The sequence below is a fragment of the Schistocerca gregaria genome, chromosome 6 (genome assembly GCF_023897955.1).
Source record: "Schistocerca gregaria isolate iqSchGreg1 chromosome 6, iqSchGreg1.2, whole genome shotgun sequence".
Taxonomy (NCBI): Eukaryota; Metazoa; Arthropoda; class Insecta; order Orthoptera; family Acrididae; genus Schistocerca; species Schistocerca gregaria.
In genome coordinates this window covers 557583467-557600694 of record NC_064925.1, presented here as the reverse complement: position 1 = coordinate 557600694, position 17228 = coordinate 557583467, and the positions used below count along the sequence as shown (strand labels likewise).

General features: G+C 42.2%; 1 protein-coding gene across 1 annotated transcript in view; it reads left to right on the top strand.

The window, feature by feature from the left end:
* LOC126278938 (lachesin-like) overlaps positions 1–17228 on the top strand; it is a 593085-nt gene that overhangs the window by 359137 nt on the left and 216720 nt on the right. The window contains exon 3 of the mRNA XM_049979215.1: positions 13620–13827. Within this exon, the coding sequence (XP_049835172.1) occupies positions 13620–13827 (208 nt within the window). The remainder of the gene's footprint in view (positions 1–13619; positions 13828–17228) is intronic.

Sequence of the window (17228 nt, the reverse complement as noted above, 5' to 3'; positions counted from 1 at the left end):
TCATTCCCCAGTGATTTGTAATTCTGTATTCCTGATTTTCCCGGAACATGTTTGTACTTCCTCCTTTCATCAATCAACTGAAGTATTTCTTCTGTTACCCATCGTTTCTTTGCAGCTACCTTCTTTGTACCTACGTTCCTTCCCAACGTTTGTGATGGCCCTTTTTAGAGATGTCCATTCCTCTTCAACTGTGCTGCCTACTGCGCTATTCCTTATTGCTGTGTCTATAGCGTTAGAGAACTTCAAACGTATCTCGTCATTCCTTAGAACTTCCGTATCCCACTTCTTTGCGTATTGATTCATCCTGACTAATGTCTTGAGCTTCAACCTACTCTTCATCACTACTATATTTTGATCTGAGTCTATATCTGCTCCTGGGTACGCCTTACAATCCAGTATCTGTTTTCGGAATCTCTGTCTGACCATAATGTAATCTAATTGAAATCTTCCCGTATCTCCCGGACTTTTCCAAGTATACCTCCTCCTCTTGTGATTCTTGAACAGGGTATTCGCTATTACTAGCTGAAACTTGTTACAGAGCTCAATTAGTGTTTCTCCTCTTTCATTCCTTGTCCCAAGCCCATATTCTCCTGTAACCTTTTCTTCTACTCCTTTCCCTACAACTGCATTCCTGTCGCCCATGACTATTAGATTTTCGTCTCCCTTTACATACCGCATTACCGTTTCAATATCCTCATACACTTTCTCTATCTGTTCATCTTCAGCTTGCGACGTCGGCATGTATACCTGAACTATCGTTGTCGGTGTTGGGCTGCTGCCGATTCTGATTAGAATAACTCGGTCACTGAACTGAACTGTTCACAGTAACAGACCCTCTGCCCTACCTTCCTATTCATAAAGAATCCTACACCTGTTATACCATTTTCTGCTGCTGTTGATATTACCCGATACTCATCTGACCATAAATCCTTCTATTCCTTCCACTTCACTTCATTGACCCCTACTATATCTAGATTGAGCCTTTGCATTTCCCTTTTCAGATTTTCTAGTATCCCTACCACGTTCAAGCTTCTGACATTCCACGCCCCGATTCGTAGAACATTATCCTTTCGTTGATTAATCAATATTTATCTCATGGTAACCTCCCCCTTGACAGTCCCCTTCCGGGGATCCGAATGGGGAACTATTACGGAATCTTTTGCCAATGGAGAGATCATCATTATTACGGCCAGAGGTGGTTCTTGTGGGTACAGATTTCTCAGGATCTATGCACCCAAATTGCGTGAAAATGAAATCACATATCAGCTCTAGTATAATAGTTTAGTCCTATGAATACCCGTTTATCAACTGCATTTTTTCTTCGTGTAGCGATTTTAATGGCCAATACTGTAATGTACAAGAGGTTTCTGGTAATGACAATGTTTTTCACCTTGGCTGCTATCAGACTTATGCTTTCGTCACGGTCGCTATTTCCGGCTATTAAGCTATTTCCAGGTGTTATCTCAGTTGCGTCACTGCATATACTTTTTTTTCAGAGTATACCTTCGTGGTATCAATCATGTTTAAAGTGAATCTTCCCAGTTACCTGCAAATAGTTTAATTATATTTCGTACATCAGCCGTATTTTAGCTGTGTTTCCTACACCTGCGAATATTACACCCGCTAAATTTAATTTACTTCAGCTGTATTTGGATACAGGGCTATTTGTTCATGTATACTTACGTCTATCTAGGCAAGACGTACGTATTACATTATTGATGAATCCTGATGTCAACTGTCGCTGTTCTTCATGATGGCAAAATAAAGTCACGTGATAATTTGACAACTGACAGCTCATGACGATTCTGTGTGTTTAAAAAGTGATTACAGCTGTTCAGCTTTATTGTTTCAGATAGAGGTAATTTTGTTGTCTGTGGAATCAGTGCTTTCTTTTTATCGTTTGCCATGTTGAAGAATGTCAATCAAATTTTGTAAGTATTATTTAAGTTTGATATCGCTCTCTTCGTTTAATGTGTCGTGCGGATAATTTGTCATGTGTATATGTGTATGTCAGTTTCCAGTTTTTCCAGTATGTTCACGAAAAGTCATTTGGTATTATATGCAAGGTGTCAAATGTAGCTTCGATTTTGTTGATTATATGGTTCTGACTGTTTAAATGTTTGAAGAGACTTCATTGTTGCTATCATCATCATCATCATCGTTTTACAACTACAATTTCCCGAATGTGGTGTATAAGCGTTCGCCATCTACTTCTGTCTTCATACAACTTCTGTTCCAGGACAATTTTCCGTTTTTGCCCTTTCTCCTCCACGCCTGTTCTCTATCCAGCGTTTTCTTGGTCTTCCCCGTTGTTTTCATTCTAAGAATTTCACGCTGGAATGCCTTTTGGCAGTTCTTTTACTGTTCATTCTCATTATGTGCCCATAGTACTGAAGACTGCGTTTCTTTATGACAGTGGCAACAGGAACCTCTATACCAGTTACTTTTCAATTCACCTCATTTCTAAACTCATCCTTTCTAGTTGTTTGGTTCATAGGTCTAACGAATATTATTTCTATTGCATGAATTCCGCTGAGGTCTTGATTTAATAGGGTAGATGTTGCTAAACCGTATGTTAGGAGTGGTACGGAAGAGATGAGATTTATAGTTGCATTTGGGCTTCGTGGCATTTTACCGTCCCAGGGAATATGTATGATAAGACAGTAAAAATTGGATTCTTTGTGTGTCCTGCTCAATATTTACCGCTTAATTGTGTTGCATTTCGAGATCACGCTTAGACTTAGCAAGTCAACAGCTGAGCAAATATATTCTGCTTTCAACATTAAACCAAGCCTCGAATGGAAGAACTTTGCCATCAACAATAATCTCTCTTATGTTCTCAAAATTTGACATTAACATTAGGTCCAGTTTTCCAACGGAAAATTTGCTGCAATTCTCCCATGTAATTTCTGGTAGTTTGCTTCCTCTAAGGTGAAGTTCCGTGTTTAGTGGTAGTTCTCAAAGGGTGAATCTTCTAGTATATAGTTCATCTTGTTTGACAGTTTCCCCTCATCGGCAGAGGGTGTGTATGTGGTTTGTCCTTTGGCCTATGTGGGAAACCTGTCAAATAAGATGAACAATATATTAAGAAACGCACCCTTAAAACTGGTATTAAGAACTACCAACTACCTAAACATGAAACTCCACCCTGGAAGAACGAAATCATCAGAATACGATAATCCAGGGACATACCAGATTATATGTGAAAATTGTAATAAGATTTTCATTGGACCAATATGACGAAATTTTAGCATCAGATTTAGAGAACGTACTGAAGATAGTGACAGAAATCAGTCGAGTCTCTTCAAGCATAAAAGAAAGCGAAACCATAAAATGAAAGAAAGCGAAACTGCAAATCTTACACTTAATACCAAAAGGACTCCCTATAAACGTAGTGGAAGAAACGGAGGTTTATATACCAACAAAAAATTAAACAAACCGATCAGCTTACAACGTAAATATTATAAAAAATAAACAACCAACTATTACATAAAGAACAAAATCATATGTAACACAAACAGTACTGCTGGCGTCCTATAACCACTGTGTTAACATATAGTACTACTGAGAAATGTCGGTCAGCTGTGAAATCATTAAAAATGTTCAAATGTGTGTGAAGTCTTATGGGAGTTAACTGCAAAGGTCGTCAGTCCCTAAGCTTACACACTACTTAACCTAAATTATCCTAAGGGCAAACACACACACCCATGCCCGAGGGAGGACTCGAACCTCCGCCGGGACCAGCCGCACAGTCCACGACTGCAGCTCCTTAGACCGCACGGCTAACCATGCGCGGTGTCAAATTATTACGCGACTTTATTTTACCGTCATAAAACACCAACAATTGACCAATGTCTTCATCAGTGATGCAAGCTGTACGCCTCGCTCAGCTACAGGTACACTAAGTATGAACGTACAGTGCACTGCATGCACAAAATTAATATCGTGAAAGCAAATGAAGGTTCTAAAGTGTGATATTTAGAGGTGTATTGACAATGCACAACTGACGAAATAGGCCTATTGCACAAATTATACTAAAACTATTAGTAGTTAACTTGAGATTCAGTTTAAAGTATGGTATTACATCGTGTTCCAAGCTGCAGTAAAAATATATAAAACAGTGTGTTTACATATTTCATGTCATTCATAGTGCAAGAGTTTCCATAAACTGTATAAAACAAACAGAACTTTATGTGAATGACAGACACTCATGACTTACACACAAGATGCCTCAGGAGGAAAGAACAATATTCGGTGATATGAGGAGAAGATCGTTCAAAACAAAAAATGTTTGGGAAGCATGGGCTCTAAAATGCATACCTTAATAGCTATGGACAGCTCATCATTTTCGAAATTGTGGAACTTTTCCTCACGGTGACAATCTTCCAACACATACAATTTCACAACATAACCTTTCACTAATATTAATAAAAGAGAGTCTACTGCTGTGTGTGTGTAAGAATTCGGTCGGAAACTTTCCTCATGTCCACACGTTATAGGCGTCTCCACCGGCGCCAACCTTGTGTGAATGCTCTGAAAAGGTAATCATTTGCATATTACAGTATCTTTATCGTGTCGGTTAAATTTCGCGTCTGTATCACGTCATCTTCGTGGTGTAGTAATTTTAATGGCCATTAGTGTGTTACTCGAGAAATGCCCATTATCCGTAACGAGATCCGTTGTGTGACTATCAGCGTATTAAATCGTAATTGGTAAAAGACAGATGGAACTGGCAAATGGACTTTGAAGAGGGATCTGGAGTGCAATTACCGGGCGTTGCGCGGGCTGCAGGAGGCGAAATTGTAGGGCGCTGGAATCGGCTAGTGACATGCCGGCAGCGGCGTGGAGACAGCGGGCAGGCGCGTAGGTGGTTGCTTGTCTCATCTCCCGTGATCCGGAAGCGTGGAGTTGTTAGCCGGCGGCGCTCGGTCCTGTGGCAGGTGCCAGCGCTGTTTGTTCGGCGGCGTATTGATAGCTGACACTCAGATCGCGCGTCCTGCGTGAGCTGCCGCAGGCAGCCGTATCGGCCGAAAGGCTCGTGCGTGCTGTGCAAGCGACTAAGTCCCGCTGCAACAGCCGTGTAGCTGTTTCTAAAAGTGGCGCCCATAAGCGGCACAATGTTTTTGCTCGGGATTATGGCAGCAAAATTAGTTTCACCTAGAAAATAAGGCGAACAAGCACCGTTATGCATGAACTATGCCGAGGGATCTTCATTAAGAATTTAAACATCTATATCGTCAACTGATATGAGACGACGCACATAAATATGAGTGACTATCTTACCAATGGATTAGGATGGAGCCGTTCTTATGTTACCACGAACTTTCAGAAGGAGATCTACATCTACATTTATACCCCGCAAGCCACTCAACGGTGTGTAGCGGAGGGCACTTTACGTGCCACTGTCATTACCTTCCTTTCCTGTTCCAGTCGCGTATGGTTCGCGAGAAGAACCACTGCTGGAAAGCCTCCGTGCGCCCTCGAATCTCTCTAATTTTACATTCGTGATCTCCTCGGGAGGTATAAGTAGGGGGAAGCAATATATCCGATACCTCATCCAGAAACGCACCCTCTCGAAACCTGGACAGCAAGCTACACCGCGATGCAGAGCGCCTCTCTTGCAGAGTCTGCCACTTGAGTTTGCTAAACATCTCCGTAAGCCTATCACGCTTACCAAATAACCCTGTGACGAAACGCGTCGCTCTCGTTAGGATCTTCTCTCTCTCTTCGTACGGAGGAAAACTGAATGAAGGTGCCCTTGGTCCCAGGATAGCGTCCTTTGCTATGCGATAAGTACGGAAATAAACTAAATGCTGCATTAAAATCCATGTGGTCTAGGGGTAACGTCATTAGCTATTAATCTACAATGCAACTGGTTCTGGCTTTACAGCCCAGCAAATGCTGCTTAAATTGTAGGTGAGATAGCACAGTAACTTAACTACAATCCCATCACATCCTGTGTGTACCAAGTCTGATCTATACTCTTTACGTTCCATCTCGGAGTACGTTTTTAAGATCTTACCAAGGTACATTAGATGTTTGGAGACGTATCTCAACATATGAGCTACACCAAATTCCTCATAAAACACATGCAACTACCAAGAAATTTTGCCGATATTTGATTATTGATTCATGAGCAACCATTGCTGATTCCAAGTAAAATGTCTCAAATAATCTGAATAGCCTGCATAAATTCTGCATAAATCTTCTTTTCTCAAGAAAATTTGTCAAAAGTATATTGAAACGATTTGGGTAGAAGAGAAAAATGTGGTAGGTTAGCAAAAGATTTTATACACTTCGTTAGCTATACAATATTTTGAGCATATTTATGTCAAGTGTTTCTTTAAACGACCTCATATGTCGCTTTTAGACAGAAATCTTCACAAAAAATTTTACCAAATTTTTAATTTATTTCACTTGTTTAATTCAGTTCATAAAGTATGATATTTGACACCTCATCTTCCTTCCTAGCGCCTTCTGTTATCGAAATATCCTAATTCACTACTAGATTCGAAGGAAGCCTTTTTTTACAGTTACGTATCACATAAATGAAATTTTTTATGGGTGAAATAGCTAGGATTTTAATAGATGAAATATTTGATACCTCATTTGCACAATCAGGAGGAACTGCTCGTGAAATACTTCAGTTTTTCCACACATCAAGAACAATTTTGTCTGAATTTCCCGGATTATTTTCAAGCAATTTTTTTTTCAAAACTAGAACTCATGCTGGTCATTTGGGTACCCCATTTGCCCAACTTCGGTTTTGGCTATGAAAATTCAAAAAAGATAGCACTGAATTTTGTAAGGAGCCGTATTTCAGGTCTGTTTATACATTTGACCACAATTTTATGTGCCTCTTTACATGGTATCGCTAACAAAACTCGCTTAGATATCTGTAGCCGTTCATGAAATCTGATGAATATGCTGCTTCTTATTGTCATAACTACGTTAATCCCAAAGCACGTAGCTTTGGGCACACCAAGCGTGCATTATACGCCAGACATAAAACCCAATACCTCGAGAACGGAAGTAGATAGTCTTCTGATCACAACTTCAAATAGAATTTCAATATATTGACTAAATTTCATATGCTGCAGTACGTGACCTAAAATGAACCAAATACAAACGCTACTCAATGTGTGTTCATCCCTGCAAAGTTTAGAAATTTCATCTAATATTTTACTTAGTCTTAGTTATCAGAATAACTATAATTAACATGGAAAATAAGCTCAGGGTTTATCCAGCTGTAGATACGAAATAACATACTTTGCTACTGAACAATAGTCCTAAAATCAAAGGATAAGTATTTCATAGGAGCCGGCATTTAAACTCGAGCACTTTGCCGAGAGGTATCATAGCTTCTCTGATATGCATGCCGCAACAATAAGATTGAAACATGTCTGAATTCAAACATCACCAGTTACAGAGAACGACAAATAGCAAGCAACACAGACAACGCTATCCTAGTATGCTTCTGCAGCTATGCTTACGATCGCAATTTTAGGCCTGAAGGTGTCCTGTACCGTCAGCTGCTTCTGTTGCTCACATACAGTGCAACCTCAGACGCCAGTCAGAAGTTTCGCCTCCGCTGTTGCAACGACAGATGACCTCGAGGTTGATCTCTTTGGACTGGTCACAGCTACCTCCCTCGACGTGGCCACATACCCGTCAGTTATGTTTTACTTCTGAGCAGTTAAATTGTTGTTCCAGATAGTCATTAAATATTTTCAACCGCCCTCAAATATCATGCAGGAAGACTACAAGCAAGTAACTGCAGCACAGCTCGCATATGAAACTGCATGTTGTCAGTTAACAGTTGGCGCCCTGGGCGGTGTGAGTGCGTCCATTGCATACCACCTGCAGGCCCTGAAAAGGATAGTTTCTAGGTAGCGCCCCGTAGCTTTTTATTTTTATTTTATCAATTTTTTGCATAGGCCACCCTTTCACACACCTCGGCTACAAGATCGCTCGCTGTCTCATGGCTTACAATAGCCGCTGGGTGAGAAACCTGGATCTTCTCGTCACATAAGGCCCACGCCTGTCACACGGCGTGGCGAGGTCCTTTCTCAGAGTACGAGTAAATGTTACATCTCAAGCGCTTGTTATCCCTGGGACGTGATGGAAATGTCAGTGATAGTTCAAATATTTATCCAAAATACACTCCTGGAAATAGAAAAAAGAACACATTGACACCGGTGTGTCAGACCCACCATACTTGCTCCGGACACTGCGAGAGGGCTGTACAATCAATGATCACACGCACGGCACAGCGGACACACCTGGAACCGCGGTGTTGGCCGTCGAATGGCGCTAGCTGCGCAGCATTTGTGCAGCGCCGCCCTCAGTGTCAGCCAGTTTGCCGTGGCATACGGAGCTCCATCGCAGTCTTTAACACTGGTAGCATGCCGCGACAGCGTGGACGTGAACCGTATGTGCAGTTGACGGACTTTGAGCGAGGGCGTATAGTGGGCGTGCGGGAGGCCGGGTGGACGTACCGCCGAATTGCTCAACACGTGGGGCGTGAGGTCTCCACAGTACATCGATGTTGTCGCCCGTGGTCGGCGGAAGGTGCACGTGCCCGTCGACCTGGAACCGGACCGCAGCGACGCACGGATGCACGCCAAGACCGTAGGATCCTACGCAGTGCCGTAGGGGACCGCACTGCCACTTCCCAGCAAATTAGGGACACTGTTGCTTCTGGTGTATCGGCGAGGACCATTCGCAACCGTCTCCATGAAGCTGGGCTACGGTCCCGCACACCGTTAGGCCGTCTTCCGCTCACGCCCCAACATCGTGCAGCCCGCCTCCAGTGGTGTCGCGACAGGCGTGAATGGAGGGACGAATGGAGACGTGTCGTCTTCAGCGATGAGAGTCGCTTCTGCCTTGGTGCCAATGATGGCCGTATGCGTGTTTGACGCCGTGCAGGTGAGCGCCACAATCAGGACTGCATACGACCAAGGCACACAGGGCCAACACCCGGCATCATGGTGTGGGGAGCGATCTCCTACACTGGCCGTACACCTCTGGTGATCGTCGAGGGGACACTGAATAGTGCACGGTACATCCAAACCGTCATCGAAGCCATCGTTCTACCATTCCTAGACCGGCAAGGGAAGTTGCTGTTCCAACAGGACAATGCACGTCCGCATGTATCCCGTGCCACCCAACGTGCTCTAGAAGGTGTAAGTCAACTACCCTGGCCAGCAAGATCTCCGGATCTGTCCCCCATTGAGCATGTTTGGGACTGGATGAAGCGTCGTCTCACGCGGTCTGCACGTCCAGCACGAACGCTGGTCCAACTGAGGCGCCAGGTGGAAATGGCATGGCAAGCCGTTCCACAGGACTACATCCAGCATCTCTACGATCGTCTCCATGGGAGAATAGCAGCCAGCATTGCTGCGAAAGGTGGATATACACTGTACTAGTGCCGACATTGTGCATGCTCTGTTGCCTGTGTCTATGTGCCTGTGGTTCTGTCAGTGTGATCATGTGATGTATCTGACCCCAAGAATGTGTCAATAAAGTTTCCCTTCCTGGGACAATGAATTCACGATGTTCTTATTTCAATTTCCAGGAGTGTAGTTTATTGTCCCACAAAATGATATCGAAAACGTAGTATTTGTTTCGGGCATCATCGGTTATCTTTAGATCATATGAGGAAGGAGTTGACACCTAATAATTTTGAGAAAGAACATTGGGTAAGATTTGATTTCTTCTTCTTTCTTATGATCTGTAGGTGACCATTAATGGCTAAAGCCGGTAAAATCTTGCTAAAATGATTGTACCAGAGAATAAAGTATTTCATAAACCAACAACGATAGCCAGTAAAATCTTGCTAAAATGATTGTACCAGAGAATAAAGTATTTCATAAACCAACAACGATAGCCAGTAAAACTACATATCACCTCTTAAATTACTGATTATTTTGCCTGTTCTTTGTTGTAAGGAGTGAAATGTTACATGATTCTCCTTACAATAACAGAGCTGAACCTCCCGTTAGCAAACATATGTTCGAGCCATTAAACAATTGAGCTACCGATTGAAGATATTTTGGTATTAATTCTGGCGATGACTTCTCTCATCAAAGTCCAATTATACAACCAACAAAGTTGTGCTTGATAATGAAATAAGGTCGAAATCATGGTAGCAACATAAAATGAAGAAGTTTTATAGTTAAATGGTGAAAATATCACACATTTTATATATGTGTCCAGTTCTCTCTGGAAAACAGGAAAGCAAATACTTCCGCGTTTCCCAGTTACACTTTCCCTTATCGTTTCCCATCTATTTCGCTACCTATACCACTTTCTCTCCGCCCATTCTTTTTCCCTCCTTCATTGTTGCCGGTGAGCATATTATATATATATATATACAGGCACGTAATTATTCTTAGCTGATCTATTTTTCACGAACGAATATAAACTATCTTACTCTAATGTAGGAACTGTTCTTCTTAATGGTTCTGTCAATTTGTTCTGAGTTTTTTATTGCTTGTTGGATGTAAGCTCGCTTGCATTTTTTCGTTGTAGTGTATATTCTTCTTCTTCTTCTTCTTCTCCTCGTCCTTTGTCCCACATCAGCGCAGAGTCGGCATGGTTACTAAGGGATTTTGGCATGGTTAGTTTAATGGGTAGCCGGATGACCGTCGTCTCGCCACTACGTCACACTCTCAAACGGAATATGTACACCCCAACTGTCTGCGTGGAGTGTTATTCACGTGGAAGTGCACAAAAGATTTCTAACTGTTTGCCAATCGTGTAGCTCAGGCGATACTTAAGCATCAGACCGGTATTCACCTACTAACATTTGAGAAACTGCCTAAATCCAACATTCTGCGTTATGGTCATATTTCATTGATTTTATACTTATCTGCATGGCACTCCCAGTTCAACAGATATTGACGATGACTGCACTCAACAAACTCTCATTGTACACCGAACACAGTTGTACTTGATAATGGGTTAAGGCCGATATCATGATAATAACATAACGAACAATGAAGTTTTACAACCTATGGCGGAAATATCCTTCAAATCTAAATACATGACTGTAGCCAAAAGTATGCAGAGATTATCTGTACGTAAAAGTTTTGGGAAAAACTAATGAGATTTTCGAATGGAGTGCTTCCATGCTGGTAAAAGTGAATTGAGCTCAGAGTGCAGGGTAGTTATCTACAGTAGTTGTCAGCAGAGTCACAGAAGATCTTGGAGAATGATCATGTTTCACGGATGGGCACAGCTAGGGCCTGAGGTAAATGAGGCCTTGTTATTATGGGGAGAGATGAGAGATACTGAATCACTGATGTGAGATACTGTGATCCACGTGCACACACGAGCCACTGAAGTACACATTGAGTATCTTGCTCACGAAATCTATCTGGTCTCAAATCTAATTAAAATATGTCTCAAAGCTTAAGGAAGCCACAGAAAGAAGCTGAAGTCTTCCTGCACATGATGATGGTATTCTCTGCACATTTGAGACGCTGATCCAAATTTGCATACGTCTTTCTCAGCTTTTCTGATACATCATCGCCTAACTAAACAGCAGGCAGTTGCTGGCAGAATTCAGTCTTCATCAGTGTCCGATGTGTTAGTCCAATTCTTATTGCTAGAGTGTCATGGCTCAAATTTTTAATGCTCTTACAAACCATACAACATAGTTTAAGACAAGGAGTAGTTAGTGTGTCTGTGAGGAATACACCATGATAATTATCACTGCCAAGAGCTGCAAGGCCTGCATTCCTGTATCACCTCCTCTGTCAGTATTTTTTGTTGACATTACATCTGGAAGAACGTAGCAGTGCTTCGTGTATTGTACGGACTGTAATGAGACAAAGCTCAAATTTCTGGAACTAAATGAACATTTTATTGTAGAAGGAGTGTTTTTCAACAAGTCGATGTTCATATCTTTGACTACCATGAGATGAAGTCGCAGTAGGGGAACGCGCTACCGGTATACCATCCACAATGAGGATGATGAGGTCCCACACTCCGAGGAACGTAGGAGACGATGTGGGAAACCTCCACCGCCGCACACATATGTTACATTGATTTACATTGTGGATGAAGTTCCGGGACTACAAAATCCGTCAGTACTTTGCAAGGGTTTCAACACTTCGCTACAGTTTTCTGCCGTTAAAACTTCTGTTCCTCTTTAAAATGAGAAACCCAGTTTCCTACACTGTTTCGTCATAAACCGATCTTTCTGTAGAATACTTCAGTCATAGTGGCATTTCAGATGAATCTCATGAAGTAAAATGCTTACTTACTTTACACATCACAGTGCATAGTCTTAGTATTATTATCGTTATTGTTGTTACTTCCTTCATGCATCAGCTGAATTCAATTGTTGAAGCCAACAAGGCAAAAATTTCCAGCCATCTCCTCGGTGGTCTTCCCCTCTGTCCTTTCCCTATATGTCTGTAGTCGAAAATTTGCTATTGAAGCCTATTTTCAGCCGTTTTATCTACATGTTCCCATCATCTCTTTCTGTTTAGACATGTCTTGTGCAGTGAATCTACTTGTAATCCATTCTCCGTATTTTCATTCTGTAGTAATTTTCTGTGGAGCACTTCTAATACTATGAAAAAATTGCACTGGCGCAGCCTGAACCCTGTTCATACCCTTTCGAGTGGGAACCCAAATTTCAGATCCATATAGCGTAGTGGGTACTGCCATGAATTTGAAAATTCGATGACCTTGACCTGGAAAACCGAGCAATCTGTTCTAAGATCGGAGAAATAGTGCTTTGAGTAAAGCCGCTCGAAATCAGAAAACTCGCAGCACATGAATAAAGTAGTGGTTGAGATACCGAATGAAAATTACTACGACAAATGTATTTGTCAACACAATAATAGACCCAGCTGAAACATTACAGATATATCTGTCGACACCAATTAAGACTGCGTTTTGGGGAACAGGTCTAACTGCTTTATGTGGTCAAACTGGATGTAATGTTTTGGTCAGAAAACGCTCGTCCTTTTACATGTGGTTTAAAATATTGGTACATTATAGTCAGTTATCAGAGCTGATAATAGTCTCTAATATTATTTATTTACAAACTAAACTGAACGGAATTCGAATTCAGGAGCCGTAAATATGTATGTACTTTAATGGAGAAATAATGCAGCCAACCCGTTGCAAAAAACTGTTTAGTGTACTGACATAGTTTTCTACACCTCTAAGGATGTCGTTATCACAATGAAATTTTAAAATTTCATTCTAATGAAGACTCGTTAGAGGTTTTTGATGGCTGTATTATTTCTCCGTGGAAACGTATGTGCGGTTGCTCAAACACAGCCATGCTGAGAACTATATTACGTGTTTACTTAAAATCTTTAACTTTCATTAATGTTAGGACATTCAGAATTCATTTGCATTGTGATTTCCACACCTGTTTCTCGTAATATGAAATCAACTATACAATGGAGGGTGGAGGAATTCTTTCCTCATGATATGTTGCTCTAAGCTGTTTCTCGTTTGGAAACATATTGAGAAAACAAGGGATATTTTAATGTTTCGATTGACTTTCTCAATCTATTGACTTACGTCACTGAATTCCAGTAAAGCTATTTTTTCAGTGAGGTAGGGTGCAATTCATCCTTTTCCCTTTTAAGGTGGGCTGGCTGCGTTCTGAAGACCAGACCGTGCTGACGATGCACGACAAGGTGGTGACGCACAACTCGCGGGTCGGAGTCTCGCACGACCAGCTGCGGACGTGGCGTCTGCACGTGCGCCAGCTGAAGGAGTCGGACCGCGGCTGCTACACCTGCCAGATCAACACGAGCGTCATGAAGCAGCAGACCGGCTGCATCGACGTGCACGGTAAGGCAACCTCACAGCACTGCCGCTTTTTTTCTGAAGTAGTATGCATAGCGCACTAAACAACCCATCTATGACTTGTTTTGTCTCACTATGCAAATTAAATTATATGCATGTCAAAAAACGTTTTGCAGCTCCTCGGTTCCGAGAGTTCCGGAACTAATACAGATAATTGGGATAGAGATCAACATAAACAGCATTTCTGCCCTTATTATTGCCCGTGAAAACCACATATTGCAGGTTGTACCACCATGAAGCGAGACCTACAGAAGTGGTGGTCCATATTGGTGTACACACCGGTACCTCAAATACCTAGCAGCACGTCATCTTGCATTGACGCATGCCTTTATGCGTCGTGATATACTATACACAAGTTCATGAAGGCACAACTGGTCAAAATTGTCCCCTCCTCAACGTCGATTCGGCGTAGGTCCCTCAGAGTGTATGGTGGGTCACGCCGTCCATAAACAGCCCTTTTCAATCTATCCCAAGATGTTTGATACGGTTCTTGGCTGGAGACCATGCTGGACACACTAGTCGAGCGATGTCGTTATCCTGAAGGAAGTCATTCACAAGATGTGCACGATGGGTGCGCGAATCGTCGTCCATGAAGACGAATGACTCCCCAGTATGCTGCCGATATGGTTGCACTATCGGTCGGAGGAGGGCATCCACGTATCGTACAGCCGTTACGGCGCCTTCCATGACCACCAGCTGCATACGACGGCCCGACATAACGTCACCGCAAAACACCAGGGAACCTCCACCTTGCTGCACTCACTGGCAGCTCGTCTCCGACGATTGGTTGAACTCATGTGCGCACTCACCGGTGAAGTGAACGTGATGCCAATCCTGAGCGGTCCATTCGGCATGTTGTTGGGCCCCTTTGTACCGCACAGCATGGTCTCGTTGTGGCAAAGACTGACCTCGTCATGGACGTCGGGAGTGAAGCTGCGCGTTATTCAGCCTATTGCGCACAATTCGAGCAGTAGCACGACGTCCTGTGGCTGCACGAAAAACATTATTCAGTATGGTGGCGTTGCTGTCAGGATTCCTCCGCGCCGTAATCCGTAGGTAACGGTCATGCACATAAGCAGTAGCCCTTGGGCGACCTGAGCGATGCATGTCATCCATGTTTCCTGTCTCTTTGTATCTCGTGCATGTCCGAACAACACCGCTTTCGTTCACTCCGAGACGCCTGGACACTTCCCTTGTTCAGAGCGCTTCTGGCTCGGAGTATCAATAGGGACGCCATCGATCCACGGTATTGAGCGTCTAGGGGTGGTTGAACTACAGACAACACCAGGCGTGTACCTCCTTCCTGGTGGAATGACTGGCTGTCGCACCCCCTGCGTCTAATAGGTGCTGCTCGTTCATGGTTGTTTACATCTTTAGGCGGGTTTAGTGACATCTCTGAACAGTCAGAGACTGTGTCTGTGATACACTATACACAGTCAACGTCTATCTTCAGAAATTCTGGGCAACGGAGTGATGGAAAACTTTTTTTTGGGTGTGTCGGTTTGTGAATGAATTGATAACGCCACACGTTGACTAACACTAGGCAGATTACCTAAAGTTGTGGTGGCACAAAGTAACGTCACCCGTATTTGATGTCTTGGCGCCTGTCACTTCTGCCTAGCGTGTAATGTCACCATTTCTTTTAACAGTCTCCATTTGACATACAATGTTCTTCATTGTACGATTCGTATCTTCCCTTCCTCTCAGACTTCTAAGCATTCTTGTCATGCTGTTTTGATTTTGAGGACCAAAGCTAACAGTACGACCACCGCGTGATAAAGTCATGTCTTACAAGAAGACGAGTTTCTGCCTGGGCTGCACTCTGTTCCTCTTCAACACTAACTTGAGGCTTGTAAGAAAGAGCAAAAAAATAAAAAAATAAAAATAAATAAATAAATAAAAATAAAAAATAAAAAATAAAAAATAAATAAATAAATAAATAAATAAATAAAAAATTACGAAAATGGGAATGAAGAATAACTTTGGCCCAAGTAGACGGATGAAGTGTCAGAGGCTGAATCATAATCAGATTCGTCTGCACAAACGTGAAACAAACCACCATTAACATTTTACCGGTACGAGGTTGAGTGGCTTTACTTTTGATTTCGAGCATAGCAGATCGCAGCGACGAGGTGGATCCTCGTAAGATTGACAAGGACTGAGAACTGACTAGAAAGGCAGGATAATGCAAGTAATGGGAGAAATTCTCTGATTGGGTTCTGCTCCTAAGCTAAAAGGATCCATGGCCGATTCCCAACAATGCCACTTTACAGCCACGGAGAACTCTTCCCTAATATCAGGAAAATACTAAAATGAATTAGTGGAAGAAATGAGGATATCGAAGTGTGCATCTCGGCTTTGCGATTTCAATGCACCACGATGCTGGATGAACTCTTGTATTTGATAGTCATCTAATTTTATAAGCAGCGATTGCAGAAATATTTCAAATTATACTATTGGTAAATCAATACGGCCACATTGATTAACAGTACGTCGAATTGTAGCTGTGCTCTACAGTGAACAGGTAGTAATGTAATTTACCTGAAATTTAACTAGATCCACAGCAGTGACGATATTCATTAAAACGTCTCAGTGCAGTGGATTAGAACTAAATGTACTCCACAGTCAAACATATAGTGAGGTCGCATATGTTACACTATGGCTTTATCCTTTACCTAAACGCCTTTGTGTTAGATATGTAAGATATTTCTTCGACAGAAAAATAATTACGGTGTCTGATGGAGTGTAACCAGCAATTAAATCGTCCGTACCTCAGATCCGGGGCGTCCCACACAAAAACCAAGAGCACAGTCATAAAGAGCAGGACATTTCGCTCTTTTGTAATTTCATACACTTTTCCACGTGAAACATTTTTTTTATTTGGAAGGTGTGCATAATGCCACTGTGTATTATTTACATTAATAGTTAATGAAATATGTAATTTAGAATTTTTCGTAAGGTAAGAAAGTCAATAACGCTGGTAGGTGCTCATTTCAATACTGTTAGTTTTAACCAAAACTGTGTATGTTCAAAATGAGTAATAGACTAATTAAAAAAATAAATGCAGAACATACTCTGAACGTGCTAAGTGTCAAATAGTTGGTGCTTCAGTGTATTGTCGTCTTTGGTGGCCTACCTGTCAGGGGATCCAGTCGTTTCACATGGACAGTTCTTGTTGAGTCCGAGTACCTTTGAGCGGGAGTTCAGCTTAATAACTGGGTGGTGGGCGTGCAGCCTCAACGTGTCAACACTAAAATTTTATGCGCGATAGAATCTTGAGCAGGAATCTAGCGCAAGAACTAATAAGCTTTCACGGGCTTTCGAGTGAAGTGTGTTTTCGCGACTGGAGGTCTCTTAAATGGCAAGAACATTCATGACGATCCTTA